This window comes from Eurosta solidaginis, chromosome 1 (assembly GCF_040869045.1).
Source record: "Eurosta solidaginis isolate ZX-2024a chromosome 1, ASM4086904v1, whole genome shotgun sequence".
In the NCBI taxonomy this organism is placed as follows: Eukaryota; Metazoa; Arthropoda; class Insecta; order Diptera; family Tephritidae; genus Eurosta; species Eurosta solidaginis.
The window spans coordinates 180,898,462-180,923,729 of record NC_090319.1 but is presented as its reverse complement, the minus strand read 5'-3'; the positions used below and the strand labels follow the sequence as shown (position 1 = coordinate 180,923,729).

Below are 25,268 nucleotides of genomic sequence, written 5' to 3'. Positions count from 1 at the left end.
TGCTGGTGCTTTTATACTCTGTGATTTCCTCGTGGCATCTTCTAGGCGCTTCCAGAATTTACTTAGTTACCGCCATATAATTATAATTATAGATGCACGTATATAGCTTCTCATATGCGCGTGTATTTGTGAGCGACACTTCCATAATTACAACTGCATACTTCTGGAAGCATCTCAGATAAGATATCTGTATGTGTTTGTGCATCTCTTCTCCGCTGCGTGTACGTAAATATGTGTAGACATAATGATTTATTCGTTTATGTTGATACATGATTGATTTGTGGATGTGCCTACAGTCACTGCTTAGCATCGGCTTAGAGATGGCAGTACCTCTAAGTGTTGCTAATATTCGTAACACTGCCCTCCACCTAAGTCTGATCGTCCCGATCAGACAAATCTCTCGATCTAAACGCTGCCAGTCTTTCCAAATGAACCACTTTCATTTTGGTGTTTGGTTTGCCAATGGTTTGTATGTGGTACACTACATCGTTGATCCGTTTTATAACTTTGTACGGGGCTTCCCAATTACACTGCAATTTCGGGGACAAACCTTTTTTTCGTTGTGGGTTGTATAACAGCACCAAATCTCCTTCCTGAAAACCTTCCGAATTAATTGCTTTATCGTCTCGGGCTTTCATCTTGTCACTCATAATCTTTTCTCGTTGTCTTACAAGATCTGTATCTCTCTCAGCTCTTCTTCCAAGACACCAGTGGATTTCTTGACATTTCTCTCCGCATCGGAATCTATCCCAAACTTCAAATCAGCAGGCAGTCGAAGGTCATTGCCAAAAATTACTTTTGCAGGGGTTTGGCCCGTTGTCTCATGCACTGCTGATCGGTAAGCCATCAAGAATAATGTTATGCGGGTATCCCACTCCTTATGGTACTTTTCCACTACTTTCCTTAAGTGCTCCTCAAATGTTCTATTGAATCGTTCCACCATACCATCGGAATGAGGATGCAATGCAGTTGTCCGTGTTTTTCGAATGCCCAATGATTTACACATTTCCTGGAATACAACTGATTCGAAATTCCTGCCTTGGTCAGAATGTAACTCCATTGGTACAACATACCTTGCAACCTAATTGTTTGTAAACACTTTTACTACTGCTTCCGCTTCTTGATTTGGGATTGGGTATACCTCTGGCCATTTGCTGAAATAATCCATAACTACCAGTACATATTTGTTTCCGCAGTTGCTAGCAGGAAATGGACCTGCGACATCCATAGCGATCCTTTCAAAGGGCGCACCTGAGTTATATTGCTTCATCAGACCATCACTTCGGATTTTGGGCCCTTTCGCTCTGCTGCAAACCTCGCAGTTCGCAATCCACTCGTTGACCGACTGACGGCAACCAACCCAATATAATTTCTGTTTAATCTTCTCGAGCGTCTTCGTGATTCCAAGATGACCTCCGCTTGGACCATTATGCAGCTCGCTGAGCACGTCAGGAATCCTCTTTCTGGGAACAACTATCAGTTTATTCTTGCATTGACCATCCTCACTCTCCCATACTCGATGCAAGCAACCGGATATCAATTCTAACCTGTTATTTTTTCTTGTAAGCTCATGGAGGTTATGGGCTACGGTGGAAAATCGCCGGTAATATGTGCACAGCCCAAGGAAACTTCTTAATTCATGCAAGTTCTGTGGTTTTGGCCAATCCTTTACTGCCTCTATCTTTTCATTTGCTGTACGGATACCTTCTGTCGTTGCTTTGTGACCCAAATAATTTACTTCCTTTTTAAACAGCGCACACTTTTTGGGACTTAGTTTCAGGCCAGCGCCAGCTATTCTCTGGAAAACTTCCTCCAAGTTTTTAAGATGTTCATCGAAGTTCTTGGCCAATACGATGATGTCGTCCAGGTATACCAAGCATGTTTTCCAGTGCAGTCCTTTCAATACCTGATCCATGAGTCTCTCAAAAGTAGCTGGTGCATTACAAAGTCCAAAAGGCATTACTGTAAATTGCCAAAGACCATCTCCGACGCTGAAGGCGGTTTTTTCTTTGTCTTCCTCCTTCACCTCCACTTGCCAGTAGCCACTTTTTCAAGTCCAGTGTGGAAAACCATTTCGTACCAGAGAGCGAGTCCAGAGTGTCGTCAATTCTTGGCAATGGGTAGCTATCCTTTTTCGTGACGTCGTTCAAGTTGCGGTAGTCCACGCAAAACCTCATTTTCCCATCCTTCTTCTTCACAAGTACCACAGGTGAGCTCCATGGACTAGCAGATGGTTCGATGACGCCGCTCTCGCTCATTTCTTGTATGATTTGACTCACAACTTACCGTTTTGCCAGTGGAACCCTACGAGGAGCTTGACGTATCGGCCTCGCGTCTCAAGTGTGAATTTGATGTTTCACAACATTGGTGCGGCCTGGTTTGGGACCATCCTGGTCAAATATGTTTGCGTACTTTAGGAGCAGTTTGCTTTGCCTTACTCTGATAATCTTCCTCTAGCCCCTCCGCCCATGCCGTGATGTCATTTGAAAGATCAGTATTACTAGATGAAACGTGTTCCTGGAGCTGTTCACAGTTAATAACTACTTCAGCCTCTTGGCATCTTCCCAAAATAGCTCCTTTGGTCTGAGTGGTGACTTGAACTCATTGAGTACTTTTACCGGAATACGTCCATCTCCATCAACCTTTGCTCAGATGACTGCTTCGGATTTTGGTAGTATTTGCTAACTCTCTTCCACCAGCACTCGTCTACTGCTGTAGCCTCTCTCGTAGCCGAAATTAAGTGGCACATCCATGTTCTTATATCGCATCTTCTTGCTTTGCATATCGATCTTGATGCCTTGGTCGATTAAGAAGTCCACTCCAATTATGATTTCATCAACAATCTCTGCCACTATAAAATTGTGTACTACTGTGACGTTCCCAATTGAGACTTCACATGCTACTTCACTTAGAACCGTGGTGTCTTCTCCAGTGGCTGTACGCAATCTTGCTCCATGCAATGGTCTTATCTTCTTGTTGACTAAATCCGCTCGAATGGTGCACCCGTATCTACAGTCAGTAAACGTTCCTTTCCATCCACATGTCCTCCGACAGTAAGATTGTTTGACCTTCTTCCAATTTGCGAGATAGAGATTATGGGGCATTCATTTGAGGGAGCCAGCTGTCGCCCTTTGCGGCTTACTCGCTTTAGTTTAACGATTTAGTGGACTTGGAGATTTGCTCGTCTCCTTCAGCTCTGCGTTTACGGCCACCCACATTGTTGGAGCTATTGGGACCGGTGCTGCAATGTCGTGCAATATGACCTGGGTTGCCGCACTTGAAACATTTAATAACTCCGGCATTTTTCTGTTGTGATCCCTTCAGTGCTTCCAAAATTGTGTCTACCCAATCTGGTCTTTCCACTTCCACACGATGAGATTTGTATGCAGGTTTACTCAATAGTGAGGTAGTTTCCTGAGTCAATGCATGTGATACCGTTTCTGCAAATGTTGGCTTTGGGTTTGCGTATGTGGCTCGCTTCGTTTCGACGTCCCGTATGCCATTTATAAAGCTCTGAATTTTTACCCTTTCGGTGTATTCCACGGGTGCGTCGGCATTCGCCAAATGTGCAAGCCTTTCGACATCTGACGCAAACTCCTGCAAAGTCTCATATTAGCTTTTTGGTAGCGGTTTTGCAACTCTATTTTGTGTATCTGCTTCCTGTGTTCGCTTCCGTATCGCCGTTCTGCAGCAGCCATCAATGCGTCATAACTGTTCCGTTCGTACTCTGGAATAGTCTGTAAGATTTCGGCAGCCGGTCCTTTCAATGCTACGAAGAGTGCAGCAACTTTATCTTCTGTCTTCCAGTTGTTCACTGTTGCGGTCCTCCCAAATTGTAGCTTAAAGACCTGGAAAGGAACAGAACCGTCAAAGGATGGTGTTTTTACCTTTGGATTACTAGTTGAAACTGCTGGTCGATTTAGTTGCAACTGCTCGATACGTCCTCTCAAAGCATCCAACTCGGCTTCGATTTTTTCTTCAAACTGTAACATTTTTGTATCTTGCGCCTCCAACTTCGAGGAAATATGTCTCTCTTGCTCTTCCAGTTGAGCAGAGATCTGTGATGATATCTGTGATGAAATTTGCGCCGACATTTCGGATATTCGTGCCTCTTGTGCTGAATTTTAGATGTTATTTCTGACGACATCTCTGAGATACGTATGTCCTGTGATTCCAGTTGGGATGCCATATATTTCTTTTGCTCTTCCAGTTGGGATGCCATATATGTCTTCTGCTCTTCCAGTTGTGATGACATATTTGTGGATATTTGTGACGACATTTCTGAAATGCGTGTCTCCTGTGCTTTCATCTTGGATGTTACTGTCGATGTTTGAGCAGTCAAGTCTGTGCTGGTAGTTGTCTGCGATGTTTCGTTTTTCTCTTCAATTTTTGTTGTCTCCTCGCCATCAAGAGGAACGACATACTCTTCCACGTTGATCCCTTCTGCTTCCATTGCCTCTCGTAGTCGTGCTTGAAGTTCGATTTTAATGCCGCTTGTATTCAATCCACGGTTCTCCAACAACTTCAGCTGCTGGATCTTCAATTCACTCCACTTTGCAATGTCCAAGTTGTATTCGAAGTCTTCGGAATTTATTCAACAATCGCACTTCTGACACCAATTGCAACGAATTTACTTGCAAATCCTCTTATTTGCAACCTTCTGCTAAGTTCGCATCACTAAACTGTTGAATAAATAACTCCAATATTGAATAATGGAAAAATGGCCTTTATTAAAATACTTCGCAATAAATAATTCTGCTAGTGCTCGCCAGATAGCGTCTTAATCAAAACTGCTTCTCGCCCTCTATTGCTGGTGCTTTTATACTCTGTGATTTCCTCGTGGCATCTTCTAGGCGCTTCCAGAATTTACTTAGTTACCGCCATATAATTATAACTACAGATGCACGTATATAGCTTCTCATATGCGCGTGTATTTGTGAGCGAAACTTCCATAATTACAATTGCATACTTTTGGCAGCATCTCAGATAAGATATCTAAATGTGTTTGTGCATCTCTTCTCCGCTGCGTGTACGTACATATGTGTAGACATAATGATTTATTCGTTTATGTAGATACATGATTGATTTATGGATGTGCATACAGTCGCTGCTTAGCATCGGCTTAGAGATGGCAGTACCTCTAAGTGTTGCTAATATTCGTAACAATATGTTGAAATATTTGAGTCAGCTATCATCGCAATTGCTTGATCTGGTGACAAACTTTTCTTATTTTCTTCCGATAGTCGGGACTTTTTGATTGCAGTGCCTCTTGATGGTGATGCCGTGGACAACTCCTCAATTATTTTTGCAGAATTTCTTTTCCCTGGTGATAGTAATTTCAATTCCGCTGCCATTAATAGTTGATCATTGTCGACATTGCTCATTAGTTCCTTAGCTTTTCGTTTTTTTTGTGCGCATAGATGACTCAGAGAAGTTTTTTGTTGGGCCCCCGGCTTAGGAATATCACGAGAAGTGCATGGCTCAACATCAAGCATATAATCTGTAAAATCCAGATTTTCTGATAACCATTCAGAGTTTTTCTCAATAAATCTACTTGTAGATCGAAAACAACATGCCCGTCTCTTGCGAATATTATAAGTTAGCTTGATGATGTATTTTTTTTAAATTTGAATGGTCTACATCTCTTCCAATTATACTCAAAATATTTAGTATGGCTTTGTCTCCATCTTTGCTTTTTAGCCAAACTTCAAAGAGTGCATTTCGTGAAATAGCCATAACTAGTTGATGATATAGGAAGTTGGTTTTACTTCAATGCATTCGGTCTTTGGTATGATTAATTTTTATCTTTGTTCTCTATTTATATAGTGTTAGCCCAAGCGTTTTATTATATCACTTGTCATAGAATAAGAAACTGGTTTCTTACAGGAAAATAATACCTGGTAATGTTTAACAAAAATATACTTACCCATTTCTGTGTTTTAAAGATCTACCTAAGATCTCAAACTCCGAGCGAGCTTTAGGTAGCCGTTCACGTGATGTATACATACATATGTATATTCTCGAAGCACTCAATTGCTTAGAAGTATCACCCATAATAGACGACCCTCAGGTAGGCGTGCATACATAACATAAATTGATGGGATAACTGCACAACTCGTTAACTATGGGAAAACTCATATGACAAACAATGAATGCTATTCAGTGCACAAGTTTCCTTTTTCTGGGTTTTTACCATTTCAGGTATAACTGTCTTTTTTTGGGATCTAGTATTTTAGACTTGAATTGAGGACATTCCATTGTTAGGTCACTACGCTTCATACGTGAGCGAGGGCATAGAGACCTTAAGTTGGCGATTACAAAGAAAAACGAAAAATTTCGCACTTGTTTTTTTTTATCTGAAACTATATGAAATTCCCTTTAATGTGTATGTATTCGTTCAATGGAATTGGGCGGAATCAGGGAAGTTTTATTCTATTGAAAACGAAAAATTTTCTAAGTGTTCATAACTGTATCTCAGAAAAACATTTATTAATATGCCGTTCTTTGGTGACTAAAACAATTGTATGACCAGTTTACTGTTGGTCGATTTACGTTCTGATTTATTTTACCATTTAGTGTATACAAAGTACCTATATTACTCTCTCTTAAGTTAATTGGTATGCGTTGAACATTAGTGCTAATATTTATCTATATACATATCATAGACAGAGAAACTTGCTCTTTAGTTGGTTACGCAGAGTTGTGTGGATGTGAACGCAGCCTTTTCATAATGTGATGTAGCCAAGTTCTTCACCTTAGAAACTGTCAAATGCGAAAAGCAGTGGTGACACGGATAGGCGTAATCAAAACAAACTAGAGCAATTAAACATTGAAAGTTCATCAGGAATTAAGTGGTTGCAGATTCGTCCATGCTCCTCCCAATACTGCTTTTGTGCAGTATTGTATTCATTGTAATTGTTGGACATGTTTGTGTTGTGGCTACTTTCGGTAAATTGAATGCGAAATCGTGTGTTGATTCAAATACTTTCCGCGGTGGTGTTGTACTGCCGGATTGGCAGAAGGCACAGTTTGCTTACCGGTCGTTTCAATGTGCCATCCTTAGTTTTCAATGTAACAACGCGAACTAGTGCATCCGACCCGGGATGAACCTCGATTACTCTCCCTCGTGCCCATTCATTTGGTGTTAAGCGATCGTCTTTTATGAGCACCAAGTCGTTCACTTCTAGGTTATGTTGCTCTTGCTGCCATTTCGGACGATTTTGTAGATGCGACAGCCAGTCAGATGACCAACGTGACCAAAACTGTTGAATCATTCGTTGCAAGGCAATATAATTGCTGCTAAGGGATAGCGTTGATATTGCTCTCTCTGGAGGTGGGGCTAGTAATGCATCGCCGATTAAAAAGTGGCCCGGAGTCAGCACTTCTAAATCGTCAGGGTCAGCGGTAAGTGGGCACAAAGGTCGCGAATTTAAACAGGCCTCGATGCGAATCAACACGGTTGTTAGCTCCTCATACGTCATGCGAGTACTTTGCGCAACACGTTTGAGATGGTGTTTTATGGATTTCACATTGGCTTCCCAAAGCCCACCAAAATTAGGTGCATGTGGTGGGTTAAAATGCCATTGTATGCCCTGCTCCGCAAGTTTGGGTACTATTTCCCTCTCGATGGAGTCCTGGTACGCCCTTGTGTTTAAAATATTGTCAGCGCCTATGAAATTTGTGCCGTTTCCGCTGAAAATGTCACGACATAAGCCACGACGGCCTATGAATCTATGTAATGCCATGAGAAAAAGTTCAGTTGACATTCCGGTAACGACCTCCAAATGCACAGCTTTCGTTGCCAAGCAGATAAAGATGACAATATACCCTTTGTATGCAGTATTACCTCGGAATTTTGAGGATTTTAGATCAAATGCGCCAGTATAATCCGTGCCAGTAGCTTCAAATGGTCTTGTTGGTTGGTTGATTCGGTGAAAAGGTAAGTTTCCCATCATTTGGTGGGATATTTCAGGTTTGTTTCGAAAGCATGTTATGCACTTTCGAATTCGTGCAGCTACACGTTGTCGACCTCGAACAATCCAATATTGTTGTCGTAAATTCGTCAGAGTTAGTTGCACTCCTCCGTGCAACGTGTTGTTGTGTGCATTGTCAATCAATAAATTGGTGAATTGATGATGACTTGGAACGATTATAGGGTGCTTCTGCCGGTAGGGTATAGTTGATCGGTGTAGTCTTCCTCCTACCCGAAGCAATCCGGTTGAAGTCTCGACGAAAGGTGCTAAACCCCTGATTGTCGATTTTGCTGGCAACGGATCATTCGAATTAATACAGGACAGATCACTCGCGAAAGAGTCCTGTTGCACTAACTTAATTAGCTTAATTAAGCTATCGCGTAACTCGTTCACTTGAAGCGGCCCATTTTTGCGCTGTGCTCTGTTGTCTTTAAGTGAGTTGAAAACAAATCGATGAATCCAGGCGGATATGCGAATTAGTTTGGTTAGCGATGAATAATAATACCGGATTGAATCTCCTTGTATGCCCACGTGAACATGGACTTTAGCAGACTTGGCTTCCAATTCCTCTTCGTTAAATTTGTGACCGTGTTTATGAAACTTTGGCCAGGTATCACTAGGTTGCCGGAGCCAGGTTGGCCCCTTCCACCACAAATCGAATGTTGATAACTGTTTTGGCATTAAACCGCGAGTTGCACAATCAGCCGGATTGTTCTTTGTATCAACGTGGCTCCAATTTTCTATGGCTGACTTTGACTGTATTTTACTGACGCGATTCGCTACAAATACTTTCCATCGGGTTGTGTCGCCATGAATCCAGTGCAATACAATCATTGCGTCACTCCAAAAATACATTGGAATCTCATGGATGTGCACCTTCAAGATTTTCTTCGCCCATGAAGCTATGCGTGTGGCTAATTCGGCGGCACACAGTTCTACTCGAGGAATTGTTAATGTTGGCTTCGTTGGTGTTGTTTTCGATTTGGCAGTCAGCAGTTGTGTGTTCACGTTACCATTTTCTTCTGTGATGCGAATATATACACAAGCAGCGAATGCCACGCTGGAGCCATCGCAAAACGTATGCAATTCTGCAGACTGTATTCTTGGTGAGTATTTGATCCATCGTGGAATGGATATTTCGTTGATAGATGGGAGCTCGGTAGTGAATTCGGCCCAAGCCTCGTTCAGCTTTCCGGAAACCTTATCGTCCCACCCCAATGGAGCATGCTCTCGCTCCTGGTTGAATGCCCAAACTTGTTTTAAAATAATTTTTGCGATCACGATGATTGGCGCGATGAGTCCCAATGGGTCAAATAACCGAACCGTGGTTGACAAAATAGTTCGTCTTGTAGCAATAGCTGGAACGTCAAATCTTAATTGAAACTTGAACAGATCTTCGTGTGGCTGCCAATTCATGCCCAACGTCTTAACCGTGTCGTCGCTGTGCAGTTGTCGTGACGAGCTCGTGTATCGCTGTTCAAGTGGAATTGATTCCAATAGTGAGGGATGACTGGCAGACCATTTTCTCAACTCCATGCCGGCTGACTGTAGTGCCGATTTCACTTGCTTTAGTTTATTTAAAGCAGATTCCACTGAATGGTCTCCTGATTGCACGTCGTCTACGTACATTTCTCTCTTCAACACATTTTCTGCCAGTGGGTGGCGTTCCTTTTCGTCGTCCGCGATTCTGTTTATGACACTGATAGCAGTACATGGTGCCGAAGCAGTACCAAATGTGACAGTTGTAAAGCAATATTCCTCTATGTCACCTTGATTGTTGCGCCATAGCATTTTTTGATATGGTATGTCATCCGGGTGCATTTCGATGCACCTATACATTTTTTGCACATCGGCGTTGAAAGCAAACTCATATAATCTCCAATTGAACAATACTGCTGGGAGCTCGGTTTGGAGCGCTGGCCCGATGCACAAAATATCATTCAGTGCCCTTCCGTTAGACGTTTTTGCTGACGCATCAAAGACAACCCGAAGTTTGGTGGTCAAACTGCTTTCTCGGATCACTGCATGATGTGGTAAGACACACGCCGTAACTGCTGTTTGCTTTGCAGTGGTGATAGTAAGATGTTATCTTCTGTAGATGTCGATGGAACTATTTGGTTTAATTGAAAATATTCTTGAATCGCTTCGGTATAACTTTCCATGATCTTTTCTGTACGAAGAAAACGCCGTTCTAGTTGTTGGAATCGATTGTTAGCCATTTGTCTTGATCGACCTAATGTTTGGGTTGGATCAAAGTACGTTTTTAGTGGTAATCGAACTAGATACTTCCCTGTTGGTTGTCGAACGCAATTTTGATTGAAGAAATCGATGAACCATTTCTCCTCCTGTGTTATGCCTCGTTCTTCCGGTATTTGCTCTGATTCGAAGAAACGTTGAACAAGTGTATCCAATTGCGATTTGATTGCTACATGGTAACAATGAACGATGGGTGACGGATTGTAGGTTGCAGTTGATGCAACTTGACCATATAGAATCCAACCAAAATACGAATTTTGCGCAACGGGTTGGTCACGTTGACCGATACGGATATCTGGCAATAAAATTGATGCTTGCATTTCCGTCCCAATGAGTAAATCCACGTTGCTTGGACGAAAATATGTTGGATCTGCCAACTCCAGACCATTGATGTGTGACCAATAATTTGGCTCGATTAGCTTACTTGGTAGCTGCGATGTGACTTTGTCCATTACAAATGCCAGTTGTACGAATGCCTCAAAGTGAGGATTGAGGCTTGATCGAAGTTGAAAGCTGACGCACTCTCTGCTAGTGTCGGAACTTCCGCCGATGCCACTCACATTAGTGTGTGTGGGTGTACGATGTAGGCCCAATGCCTGTGCGGCTCGCTTTGTGATGAGAGTGCCCTCCGAGCACTGGTCGATAAGAGCTCTGAGCGTTATTTGCCGTCCAGTATTGACATTGACAACTGGTACTAATGCTGTGGCTAATAACACTTTTGCTGGTTGTTGTGGTGTTAGCTCTGACTTTAAGCTTGCAGCATAGGTTTTTATTTTGGGTGAGCACGGAGTCTGTGTTGTATTCTGAGCTGATGTCGTAGCATTGTCGGATGAATTGGTGGCTACTGATCTTCCGTTAAAGGAATAATGTAGAAGTGTGTGATGTCTTTGGCCACAGTTTCTGCAATTCGATCTGCTCGGACATTTGGAAACGAAATGATTAGTTCCTAAGCAATTTATACATAGATGAAGCTGATCCACCATTGCCTTTTTTGCAAAACAGTCACGAGCGATGAAATCTGGACACGATCGAATATTGTGAGTCCCTGTGCAATTGGGTAGCGTGCATTTTTCTTTAGATACGGACGTAGTGACGTGATAAGTTTTCCTTTGCAATTGTGTTTTGTTTCCTGATTTCTGTTCTATCGAAGATTTAGCCTTTGTTGCTTGGTTCTGTTGATACGATCGTTCTAGCACTGACTGGCTGCTTCGTTCGAGATTATTTACACTTATTAAACGTGTGTTAAGAAATGCCTCGAATTCGGAGTACGTTGGCATCTTACTTTTAGATCCCAAATGGTGTTCCCAAGCCTTTAAGGTCTCTGGAGCTAATTTTTTGATGGCGAAATGCGTTAAGAGATCATTGATATCCGTAACCTTGAGACGACGAAGTTCTGTGGCACAGCCCTTTAAAATGAATTGCAAATGTCTCATTTCGGAAGACTGTTCCTTTGTCATGAACGGTAGCGATATAAATTCATCCACACGCTCAGCGAATACTACGCGCGGGTTGTCATAAAGCTATCGGGTAGTTTAACTCTGAGAGCTGTAGTTCGTGGATGTCTCTATGCTGTTCAATTTTGAGCGCTGTGCGCAAGTAATGGAATTTTTGTATCGAATTCAACTCTGGGTTTTGGTGAACTATGCGAGTGAACGTTTCATTAAAGCTATGCCAGTCTTTTGGATTTCCCGTAAATGACGGTAATGGTATTTCTAAAAACTTGGTTGTGGTGATACTCCGTGGGAACGTTATCCCCGTGCTAGTAGCTGGCGCTGGTTGTGAGGCTGTTGGTGGTGCTGGATACTTCTCCTCTTTCATCTCCGATAGCTCGGAAAACACTTCATCATAATTCTCAAGAAAGGCACCGTATTCATCCTGCTTAAAGTAATCCTCCTCTATATCAGGCGCAGCATTAACTATTATTTTGTGTCTCGTTAGGAACTCTTGACGTCGTTCTTTTAGCGCTTCCAATTTTAAATCAAATAGTCTCACCGTGCGCTTTTCTTGTGCATATTTTTTAAACTTTGATATGTATTCCTTTACTATTTTTGCACTTTCTCGCTGGAGCGCAAAAGACTCCTCCAATTTTGAAGTATCCATTTTGATTGCAAACACCGTTTGTGCTGATTTTTATTAACGTGCGTGGTTAATTCCCTTTGATTCTTATCACACCGGTACAATCGTATATGACTCCGCACTCGTTAGCAGTTGTTGGAATATGTTACCTTCTATGTGAACGGTGCAATCAGAAGTTTTTTTTTATAACCAAACGGTAAAGTCGGATGATTAGAACGTTTTGACTGTATTCAATTGTTTTGCTTGTCACTTGATCCCCTCATGGGCCACCAAAAAATGTTCATAACTGTATCTCAGAAAAACATTTATTAATATGCCGTTCTTTGGTGACTAAAACAATTGTATGAGCAGTTTACTGTTGGTCGATTTACGTTCTGATTTATTTTACCATTTAGTGTATACAAAGTACCTATATTACTCTCTCTTAAGTTAATTGGTATGCGTTGAACATTAGTGCTAATATTTATCTATATACATATCATAGACAGAGAAACTTGCTCTTTAGTTGGTTACGCAGAGTTGTGTGGATGTGAACGCAGCCTTTTCATAATGTGATGTAGCCAAGTTCTTCACCTTAGAAACTGTCAAATGCGAAAAGCAGTGGTGACACGGATAGGCGTAATCAAAACAAACTAGAGCAATTAAACATTGAAAGTTCATCAGGAATTAAGTGGTTGCAGATTCGTCCACTAAGCTTACCAAACTTTTAGTGGCTGTATAAAACGAAAAAAACAAAACAAAAAATTAAAAAAAGGCCTACGTGGCTGAAACTTACCAATGCTGTTATAAAGTACCCAAATATGTTAAATAAAATAGTTTGAAGTCAAAACAGTTATCGAAAAATCCACCACGTGGCCACAAAGTTGGTCAAAAATTTTGGACTGTGAAATGATTTTTGCACTTGTTTCAGTTATCGCAAGTTTCATAATGCTTATCATGGTGATCGTGGGTTTTTTACTTTGCTGTGTATACATTTCTTAACAGTTGGTTATTAATCTGTTGCATGTTAAAACATTTTTGAGATTGGACAACATTGTTTTTTGGACTTTTGGTATCCTAAAAGTGAAAAAAGTTACACTGTGCGCCGTCTTTGAATAGCTCCGCAGGCCATCCATCAGCACACGCGGCCTTGTTGTTTTTTAATCTGGTTATTGTTATTCTGATCTAGGTGGCCGCCGTGGTGTGATGGTAGCGTGCTGCGCCTACAACACCGACAACATCAAAATTTTAGAAACAAGGTTTTTCAAGTATTTCTGCCATGAAAAGCTCTCAGTGCAAACTCATCTGCCTTGCCTATGTATTTTGTTGTTATTCTGACTTCATTGAATTCTTTACTCATGTTTATCATATAAATTGTACCTTTTTTTATTATAATAACGAACGCCGAATGAAGGAAAGTGACATTTCCACTGCTCATACAATTTATATTTATTTTCTAATTTACATTTTAATACTGTAATTAATAATCAAACAAACAAAAAAATCAAATTATTTGAAACGAAATTTTATTCCTGTTAATAATAATGAGCTTAAATTATTAACATAACATAAACGCATAAGGCTAAAAAATTACCAAGAAATTTTATTCCAATAATATTTACTCGAAAATAGTCCCGCCACTAAAATTAACACTTTTGCACGATGTCCCCAAAGGCTGTTGCAAATGGCTACCCTTCTTTATACATGATGATGTCTTTTTAGTTTAGGGTAGATTACCGCGCGGACAAAGACCGTCAGTCCGGTAAGATATTTTTGCGAAAATACTGCGGATTTCGTAGTCTGAGGTATCGGCGGAGGGTTAGTTTTTTGAGGTGGGTGAATTTTATAAAAACTACAAGGCTCCAGAAGAAGATTGTAGTATTTTCCCTGTAAAGTTTGAAAAATTCTCAAATTCGGGTTGTTTAATGGAAAGTCTGCGTATTTCTTTTAATATGAAATATATTATTTCGTTTCTACAAATGTATATGTATGGATAGGTTGTTCTTGACGTTGGTTGTGGAACTGGAATATTGTCAATGTTCGCTGCTAAGGCTGGAGCATCAAAGGTCGTTGCTGTGGATTGTTCAAATATCGTGGAATACGCTCGTCAGGTCGTCGTTGATAATAACCTTCAAGACATTATTGAAGTAGTAAAAGGAAAGATTGAAGAAATAGAGATGCCTCATGGTATAGAGAAGGTTGATATAATTATATCCGAATGGATGGGGTAAGTATATTTTGAAGACCTATATGTGCTAACAAGTCAAACGCCTAATTCGAAAGTTATGTTATAAAGGTGAACTTGAAAAACGTTGCTACGTCCCCGATTATTTATTTTACTGCGAATTTAATTCTGACTAGCGAACTTCGTGTTCGTTGCCAATAGCTTGTTTAAAATTTGATAAACTTGACAAATTTCAGGGGTGCGAAAGGTTCGAATCACCTACTATTTTGTGGCTATGAACCGAACCAAGCACCGAAGGGTTTTATGTTTTCACTTGGCAATCATATTAATTAGGTAACTTCTGAATTTCAACTCCATGCAATTGCATAAAACTACTACTTACCTCCTTTATCAGCCGTCAATTGGAACTCTATAAGGAAGCAAATAATAAGATAACTATATAAATAAATTAAGGACAAACTTCTCACAACCCCTCCATATTTTATTATACTCAGCTGAGCAGAGGTCACATAGTAGTATATTAATTTTGTTCGCAAAATGGTACCGCGTAACGGCATAAACTAATGGAGATAGATATAGACTTCTATATATCGAAATGATCTGGACAAAAAAAGAAATTCATTTAGCCATGTCCGTCCGTCCGCCTGTCCGTTAACACGATAACTTGAGTAAATTTTGAGGTATCTTAATGAAATTTGGTATGTAAGTTCCTGGGCACTCACCTCAGATCGCTGTTTAAAATGAACGAAATCAGACCATAACCACGCCCACTTTTTCGATATCAAAAATTTCGAAAAACCGAAAAAGCGCGATAATTCATTACCAAAAACGGATAAAGCGATGCAACTTGGTAGGTGAGTTGACCTTATGACGCAGAATAGAAAATTAGTAAAATTTTGAACAATGGGCGTGGCACCGCCCACATTTCAAAGAAGGTAATTTAAAAGTTTTGCAAGCTGTAATTTGGCAGTCGTTGAAGATATCATGATGAAATTTGGCAGGAACGTTACTCCAATTACTATATGTGTTCTAAATAAAAATGAATTTAAAAGTTAAATTTTAACAAAAAATTGAATATCTTTACAGCATATAAGTAAATTATGTCAACATTCAACTCCAACATTTGGCGCCAAAGCTCTCAGCGGAGTATGTCATGTTCGGTTACACCCGAAATTAGCCTTCCTTACTTGTTTTATACGTGTTCGTAAAATTAATTTGATATCACAATATTTTCTTTATTGTTTATTGTATTTTATTATAATGGAAAAACTGAATTTTTGAGAATTGCATAAACATACTGGTTGATATTATAGCTGTTTCGACCCTGCCAAAGATCTCTTCAGATATCTTTGTGTTTTTAAATTGTAAATTATATTCTCTGAGATTCCCACTCGGGCCGGCAAACTTCTTTTAAGCAGCATACAAACAGATGCAGTCATTTCGCAGAAGGTCTTAAGCCGACCAACACCTTGCCGAATATCGAAAAAATTCTGGTGGGACCCGTAGTAGAAAATCAGCTCGTGCTTTACTTGGAAATAAATAAAATACTTATTAAAGAAAAATCCGGTTTCAGAGAAGGGCACTCTTATGGAACGGCTTTAAATTATGTAATATCAAATTGGAAAAAAAAAACTTAATAATAAGAAATGTATACTAGCAATTTTTATTGATTAAAAGAGAGCATTTGAAACTATAGACAGAAATATTATGATTAGAAAAAATTCATTAGGGGAATGAGCTGCAGTGGTATCAGAGCTTTTAAGAAAAGCCAGTCGATCAAGATGAACTCAAAAACTTTAAAACAAAGTAAGGATGAGAAAGAACAGGGGGAGTAAATTGCTATTAACGATGATTCGGACGCGGAAAGCGATGATAGCGTGCAGTCAGTGCACTCAATAGAGGAGCGGTCTTCTATCCCGAACAAAGAACTAACGTTAGAACGGAAAACCCTAGATATGGAGCTTAAGAGAACCCTCGACCCAACGTCAAGGGGGATCGCTTGGTATGGGCCCGTGAGACAGTGGAAGAATGTCGAAGACAGTTAGTTCATTAACGAAAACTTTGCTGCGAGCAACCCTCAATTTTGCAACCGCATCGAAGAGAAAAAGCACCGTGAGGCAGGAGGCAGCGATCGGCTGAACTTAACTGATTTTAAGAGGCAGAAGGGGGAGGGCCAGTGCCCCAGTCTCAGAAACAGCATGCGAACTAGCCGGAATGACAGGAACCAAGCCTGGTCGGCAAGCATCGGTGCAATTATGGAACATAACATCCAAACCAAGAAGAATTAAACAAGGGGTACCACTGGGTGGTGTCCTATCCCCACTTCTGTTTAACTTCTACATATCGAAGCTACCTTCGCCACCAAAAGGAGTCACCATCGTTTTCTACGCCGATGACTGCAAAATAATGGCCACAGGCCCTGGCCCACACATCGATGAGCTTTGTAATAAAATGAACAGCTATCACCCTGATCTCTCCCGACATTGTCACCGACCAACAACATGGACGCGCCAAATGTCCACCATATTGATTAACTATCTTAAAGAACTTTCAATAATCTCTTTGCAATCATACAACAACAAACTGAATATTGCTGAAAGTTCACCGAATGTCAAAAACAGAAGCAATGCCTCAATTTCCCCGTCTTGTTCTATCATACACAACAACAACTCCTGTGTCCCCAGTTTGCTAACAAACGGTCTTTATTCCAGTAATGTTCGTGCTCTGCCTACATTTGCTTCTTCATCTACATCCACATATTCTAAAGAATTAGATATGCAAAACCAATTCTGAAACTATCAATCTACTGTTTCAAACTCTCAACATCCATCTGCTCTCACTTCTACACATGCAAATAAAAAAAAAACGCAATTATCAAAGGCTCACTAATAACATTTCTACTTCTACTTGCATATTGGCATGTACAGCTTCTTCTTCTTCTACACTTGCATTTAATATACAACCACGGTTGACTTTGGTCCATTTGGACCAAAAATGGTCCTTTCCAACCCTATTTGGTCCGCTGGTCCATTTTTTTCAATTTTGGTCCTTTTTTAGGCTGTAACCAAGATTTTGGTTTTTTTTTGCACTGAGGTAAAAATGTACAGCACTGCCCACAAAATTTTTAACACCTTCAGCAACCCTTATATAATTTTCAATTTACCTCAATGGATTTCTTACGAAAAAATTGTTGTAGTTGAAATGCAGAACAACGGCACTTCACCTAGTAGATAGATTGGAAAAGTGTTGGATCTTGAAGCAAAAAATTTTCGTTAATTGTTGATGAAACAAACGACTAATCAGAAAAAGTGTTGTTTTGGTAGCTAGATATTTCAATTGGTTGTCAAATACTCTTCGTGAGAGATTTTTGTCGCTCCTCGAGCTTTAAAATAGTAGTTGCAAATGCACGTGCAACTCAAATTTGACGGATTTTGCTACTGATGCAGCCATTCTTGAATTAAAAACTAAATCAAAGCATGAGACTAATTTCTTTTATATTAAGTGCACTTGTCACTCCCTTAATTTGTGTTCAGGTTATGCGTGCAAGGATTCCGATAGATATTGAGAGTTTGTGAAGCAATAAGTGACCTTTAAAAAAGTTTTACTAAGAAATCCTATGTAAAAATTTTGAAAGTGTTACTCTTCGTTTGGGATGTCGATATTTAAATTTTTCTCACACAGTCCAAAGACCTATGCCCCTATTGCCGTTTACAACTCAACTTAGTTGGGTTGTAATTAAAACAACTCAACTCCTCTTTGGTATTACGAATGACAACTTATTTCAGTTGAAGTAGAATTGAGTTGCCAACTTCAGAAAGTGATGATTTGAGAGATAAATGAACAACTGATCAATTTGTGGCGGAAATTTAAACATTTGCAAAAGTGATATATGAAATCTATTTTATAATGGCGAAAATGTTGGTGATTGACATGTCGCGAATACGGAAAACATTCGCGTGATCATTCCAATCCCTTGGAACTACCAAGCACCAAGTAAGAAAATGTTTAAGTGGCAAATGATGAGCTTCTAATGAAGTTATTTTGCAGATTTGAAAGGAAGTATTTTGCTCATTACTAAACAAAATTAAGGACCATTTCCGCAAACGCTTTCGAAGAAAGGTTTTACCCCTATTTTGAAATTATGCGCCACAGATTCCTTCCTGATGGCAGCTATCAAAAATTCTGTGGAAATGATTTTGGTGTTGGACTGGTTTTAGATATTATTGAGGAGCATATTTGTGCGAAGTGGATTAAAACCCAAACAGCAAAAATTGTATTCTACTCTAAAACATGATTCCCAGGAGTAGTGATTAGTATCAACGGGACTCACGTTTGCATAATTTCACCTATTTTGGCTGCAGCCGAACTGCGGCCACCCTCGGCCAACTTCGGAATGTCGCTCCATAAAGTCAAAAATTTATTCAATGTAATCCTTCGTCTAAACGTTGTTTTTTCTATAAATGTGTACAAAATTCTATCTAACTCTTATCAAAGGTGGTATCAAAAGACGCGTATCGATCACCGTTTTTAGGATTCGAAAGCGGAAATTAAAAATTTTATTTCTGTCGAAAAATATTTACAAATTAGATTTTATTAGAAATTAAATTTTTAATTATACTCAGCTGAGCAGAGCTCACAGAGTATATTAACTTTGTTCGCATAACGGTAATCTGTAACGGCATAAACTAATCGAGATAGATATAGACTTCTATATATCAAAATGATCTGGGTGGAAAAAGAAATTCATTTAGCCATGTCCGTCCGTCCGTCTGTCCGTCCGTCTGTAAACAGGATGACTTGAGTAAATTTTGAGGTATCTTGATGAAATTTGGTATGTAGGTTCCTGGGTGCTCATCTCAGATCGCCATTTAAAATGAACGAAATCGGACTACAATCACGCCCACTTTTTCGATATCGAAAATTTCGAAAAAGTGCGATAATTCATTACCAAAGACGGATAAAGCGATGAAACTTGGTAGGTGCGTTGACCTTATGACGCAAAATAGGAAATTAGAAAGATTTTGGACAATGGGCGTGGCACCGCCCACTTTTAAAAGAAGGTAATTTAAAAGTTTTGCAAGCTGTAATTTGCCAATCGTTGAAGATATCATGATTTGGCGAAGCACTGTTCAACAACAACAAACACAAGATGGAAGCTTTGCCTTCCAAAAAGCTAACATTTTATCCCGCAACCCCGTCCTTTCCGACTGCTGTCAACAAGTTACAAATCCAGCAAAAACTCCGCGCACGTGCAAATACTACAGCTGAATGCGAGCTCGCCTTTTTAGGTACCTAAACTAATTTTCCACTAGAAGTTTCCACCTGTGCGATAATTTAGTAAAAACAACTTAAATTGTCTATATCTGCTTAAAAAATAATAAAATAGGAAATTTGGTCATTTTGGCGTTTTCCAGTATCTGTACATGCTTAATAAAATAGCGGTCAAGGAAAGTCCACAGTAAGTACCTATTCTAAAATGACAGTAGAATAAAATCCAGCGGCTTCCTATTATGTAGAACACATGTACAGGGACGTTTGAAATTGAATACTGCGATGCTGGCATGCCTACAATAAGCTATTTTATGCCAACAAGTCCACTTGACTGCCGAATAAATGCAGATTCTAATCCATACTTCTTCCTGATTATGATTCAATTCTATTTCGCCACCAGCGCGAAGCTATTTGAAACCACCACTATGCCATATTTTACAATCGTTCGGACACCAACCCCAGCTTGAATAATCGCCCTTTGAATGCTTATGCATTTTAAATTTTAAAAACGAAACGATGTTAAACTAAATTATTATTTTTTTTTTCGAAAATTAACATTTGATTTATGATTTTTCTCTATTAAGGTAGCAATTTAGGCGAACTCGCACCCATCCTTAGTATTACATTATTCCCCACACGAAGAAAACAAGAAAGAAAGAAGACTTGGAAATCTATCGTTTCTAGCGTTCTACTGTATTTATCTCGAACCACGCTCTCACCAGAATCAGCGAATTTGCTGCTTACAATATCAAATTCTGTTTATATACCTATTAAGGGGAATACTTTGTTTGGTGCACTGACGTCAGCTCATTATCAATTTATCTGCTTACAAACTATTTGCTTTTGTAAAGTGGTAAAATACAAGTACATGAGGTGGTAAATAGAGTGACGCAAATACCCGAATTATATTTACATATCGTTAGCTTAATGTGAAAATGTGCTAAGTCACTTTTTTTGAAAAATTGTATTTTAATGCGGTTTTAAAACTGAATTCAAAATACATTGATCACAAAAAAAATTTTTTTAATTTTTAATTTTTACGTGCTGTGGGCAATGATGTGTAAATGTGCTAAGTCCTCAGTTGTTAAAAAGAATGTGCTAAGTCAACCTGTCAATAATATCAATCTGAATTACTACTCATTTCTTTGTGCGCGCATTTTATTTATTTATTTAATTCATTCATTCTAAAAGTACATGCTTTGTCGTTGTTGTATTAACGATAAAGACACTCCCTGAAGGCTCCGGTACGTTCTGGTAACAAAGCACTATTAAGTTACTTGCCCGACCATGTCGGGAACGATTTATATGACCATATTAAACCTTCTAGGCCATCTCGCCCTCCCCACCCCCTAATTCCATGAGGAACATGGGGTCGCCAGAGCCTCGGCTGCCAATGAAACAGGATTCGCCATGGGTAGGTGAGGTTGACAATTGGGTTGGAGAAGCTATATATTGCGCTGGCAACCCCTTGAAATTGGATTCACCCAATTGAGACATGCCTTTGGTGTTTGATAAATGCTTTGCGCTGACCATAATCTACTTCAATTCTTACATGTCGATAACTACATGCTTTCTTACAGACTAGTTAAAAATATAAAACAATTCAAGCTTAAACTTATATAATTAATAATACTACTGAATCGATTTGCTAGATGTATAGTCCTAGTTATAGGTCCATTCATAGTGTAACGAATTTACTGCAAATCCTCTTATTCGCAACCTTCTGCTAAGTTCGAATCACTAAACTGTTGAATAAATAACTCCGATATTTAATAATGCAAAATGGCCTTTATTCAAGTACTTTCAAAATAACACTTCTATTGCTCGACAGATAGCGTACTTAATCGAAACTGATTCTAGCGCCTCTACTGCTGCTGCCTTTTATACTCTTTGATTTCCTCGTTGCATCTTCTAGGCGCTTCTGTTCTAGAATCTACTAGTTGGTTATCTGTTATAATTATAACTACAGATGTACGTGTGTAGCTCTCATATGCGCGTGTGTTTTGTGAGCGACACTTCCACAATTATAATTGCATATCTCAGATAAGATATCTGCATGTGCTTGTGCGTTGCTTCTCCGTTGCGTGTACGTACATATGTGTAGACATAAGGATTGAATTATTGATGTGCATTGACTGAGGATGCAATGCAGTTGTCCGTGTTATTCGAATGCCCAATGATTTACACATTTCCTGGAACAAAGCTGATTTGAAATTCCTGCCTTATGCGGCAGTTACCCACCGACGTGTGCCGTACGTAAGGACATTTGTCGTACGAAGCACGTTTGACCGAACTCTCAAGCCCGTAGGAATCAATGTGTGCGCCTGTGTACATGTACATAACATATTTGTGTGTGTATTGTTTATAGATAAGCACTGTTGCCATTGCTTATGGAAACATCAACTTTTTCCAATTTAATTTTTGATATTGTAAAAGGCCGGAATACATATTAAATAAGTTTAAATATATTACATATTTATAATCAGCACTTTGACATAATTATTTCGAATTATTTTCACAATTCTTCAAACTTTAATTAGGCGTTTTTGCATAAAATTACAAACGGTCAAAAATTAGCGCACAAAAGTTTACTAGGCAACTCTGTCTAGTGAGAGAGCGATCAGCTGACACGTTCTTACGGAAAAAATCAAAATTGTTTTGATTTCTACGTTCCGGGCTACATACGTACGGGCGTTGCACGTCGGTGAGTTTTCGTTTACATTGCACACTCATAAGATAGGTCGTGTCAGCTGACAAGTTTTTGGTACGTACGTTCGTGAGTAACTGCCGCATTAGTCAGAATGTAACTCCATTGGTACACCATACCTTGCAACCCAATTGTTTATAAACGCTTCTGCTGCAGTTTCCGCTTCTTGATTTGGGATTGGGTATACCTCTGGCCATTTGCTGAAATAATCCATAACCACCAGTACGTATTTGTTTCCGCAGTTGCTAGTAGGAAATGGACCTGCGACATCCATAGCGATCCTTTCATATGGCGCACCTGAGTTATATTGCTTCATCTGGCCATGACTTCGGGTTTTGGGTCCTTTCGCTCTGCTGCAAACCTGGCAGTTCGCAATCCACTCAGTGACCGACTGACGGCAACCAACCCAATAGAATCTCTGTTTAATCTTCTCGAGCGTCTTCGTGATTCCAAGATGACCTCCGCTTGGACCATTATGCAGCTCGCTGAGCACGTCAGGAATCCTATTTCTGGGAACAACTATCAGTTTCTTCTTGCATTGACCATTCTCACTCTCCCATACTCGAAGCAAGCAACCGGATATCAATTCTAAACTGTTCCACTGTGCCCAATATGACTTCGCAATGGGACTCTCTGCTGACATCTCTTCTCTGTTTGGTCTTTCATTTCCTTCGATCCCTTGCATAACATGTGACAGATCTGTATCTTCTAGCTGACACTTTCTTAGTTGTTCCTTGTCCCATTCATCCGCACACGTTATAGCCTTAGCCGGACTTATATAATGTCTTCTTTAGCCTCGGTCTTTGAACAGTGCTTGCATTCCAAACTACATGGTCTTCGTGACATTGCATGGCATTCCCATGGGTACTACCTTTCTAATGCTCAATGGAAAAGTCATAGCTTTGTAGCCGCTCGATCCACCGTGCCAATTGTCCTTCTGGATTACGGAACTGCAGAAGCCATTTCAACGCTGCGTGATCTGTCCTGACCCGGAATCGCTGGCCGTAGAGCTATTTGTGAAAATGTTTAATGCACTCTACCAATGCCAACAGCTCTCTCCGTGTAACGCAATAGTTCCTCTCTGGTTTTCCAATCGAACGGCTGCAGTACGCAACTACCTTCTCCTGTCCATCGACCAGTTGTGATAAAACGCCTCCTATAGCATATCCACTTGCATCTGTATCTAGAATAAATGTTGCTCCTGGAATCGGATATGCCAACATTGGGGCAGTGCACAAACGCTCTTTCAATGTTTGGAAAGCCACTTCTTGCTCCTTCTTCCATTCAAAAGCTTTATTTTTTCTTGTAAGCTCATGGAGGATATGGGCTACGCTGGAAAAGTTTGGTACAAATCGCCGGTAATATGTGCAGCACAGCCCAAGGAAGCTTCTTAATTCATGCAAGTTCTGCGGTCTTGGCCAATTCTTTACTGCCTCTATCTTTTCACTCGCCCAAGGAAGCTTCTTAATTCATGCAAGTTCTGTGGTCTTGGCCAATCCTTTACTGCCTCTATCTTTTCATTCGCTGTACGTATACCTTCTGTCGTTACCTTGTGACCCAAATAATTTACTTCCTTTTTAAACAGCACACACTTTTTGGGACTTAGTTTCAGACCAGCGCCAGCTATTCTCTGGAAAACTTCCTCCAAGTTTTTAAGATGTTCATCGAAGTTCTTGCCCAATACGATGATATCGTCCAGGTATACCAAGCATGTTTTCCAATGCAGTCCTTTCAATACCTGATCCATGAGTCTCTCAAAAGTAGCTGGTGCATTACAAAGTCCAAAAGGCATTACTGTAAATTGCCAAAGACCATCTCCAACGCTGAAGGCGGTTTTTTCTTTGTCTTCCTCCTTCACCTCCACTTGCCAGTAGCCACTTTTTCAAGTCCAGTGTGGAAAACCATTTCGTACCAGAGAGCGAGTCCAGAGTGTCGTCAATTCTTGGCAATGGGTAGCTATCCTTTTTCGTGACGTCGTTCAACTTGCGGTAGTCCACGCAAAACCTCATTTTCCCATCCTTCTTCTTCACAAGTACCACAGGTGAGCTCCATGGACTAGCTGATGGTTCGATGACGCCGCTGTCGCTCATTTCTTGTATGATTTGACTCACAACTTCCCGCTTCGCCAGTGGAACACTACGTGGAGCTTGGCGGATCGGCCTCGCATCTCCAGCGCCAATTTGATGTTTCACAACGTTGGTGCGGCCTGGTTTGGAGCCATATTGGTCAAATATGTTCCCGTACTTAGGAGCAGTTGCTTTGTCTTACTCTGATAGTCTTCCTCTAGTCCCTCTGTCCATACCATGATGTCATCTGAAAGATCAATATTGCTAGTTTGATCCTCTTCCTGGAGCTGTTCACAATTGATTATTACTTCAGCCTCTTGGCATCTTCCCAAAAGTTTGAGTGGTGACTTGAACTCATTGATTTGTTTCCTGTGTTCGCTTCCGTAACGTCGTTCTACAGCAGCCATCAATGCGTCATAACTGTCCGTTCGTACTCTGGAATAGTCTGTAAGATTTCGGCAGCTGGTCCTTTCAATGCTACGAAGAGTGCAGGTACTTTATCTTCAGCATTCCAGTTGTTCACTGTTGCGGTCTTCTCAAATTGTAGCTTAAAGACCTGGAAAGGAACAGAACCGTCAAAGGATGGTGTTTTTACCTTTGGATGACTCGCTGAAACTGCTGTACGATTTAGTTGCAACTCCTGTATACGATCTTTCAAAGCATCCATCTCGGCCTCCATTTTATCTTGTCGTTCACTAAAAGCCTCCAGCTGCGATGAGACTTCTGTTTCGTGTGCCTCCAGCTTCGTTGAGATA

The 25,268-nt window shown here is 40.2% G+C and overlaps 1 protein-coding gene across 1 annotated transcript in view; it reads left to right on the top strand.

The window, feature by feature from the left end:
• Positions 1 to 25,268, top strand: part of Art1 (arginine methyltransferase 1) — a 170,363-nt gene that overhangs the window by 70,443 nt on the left and 74,652 nt on the right. The window contains exon 3 of the mRNA XM_067760038.1: positions 14,282 to 14,511. Within this exon, the coding sequence (XP_067616139.1) occupies positions 14,282 to 14,511 (230 nt within the window). The remainder of the gene's footprint in view (positions 1 to 14,281; positions 14,512 to 25,268) is intronic.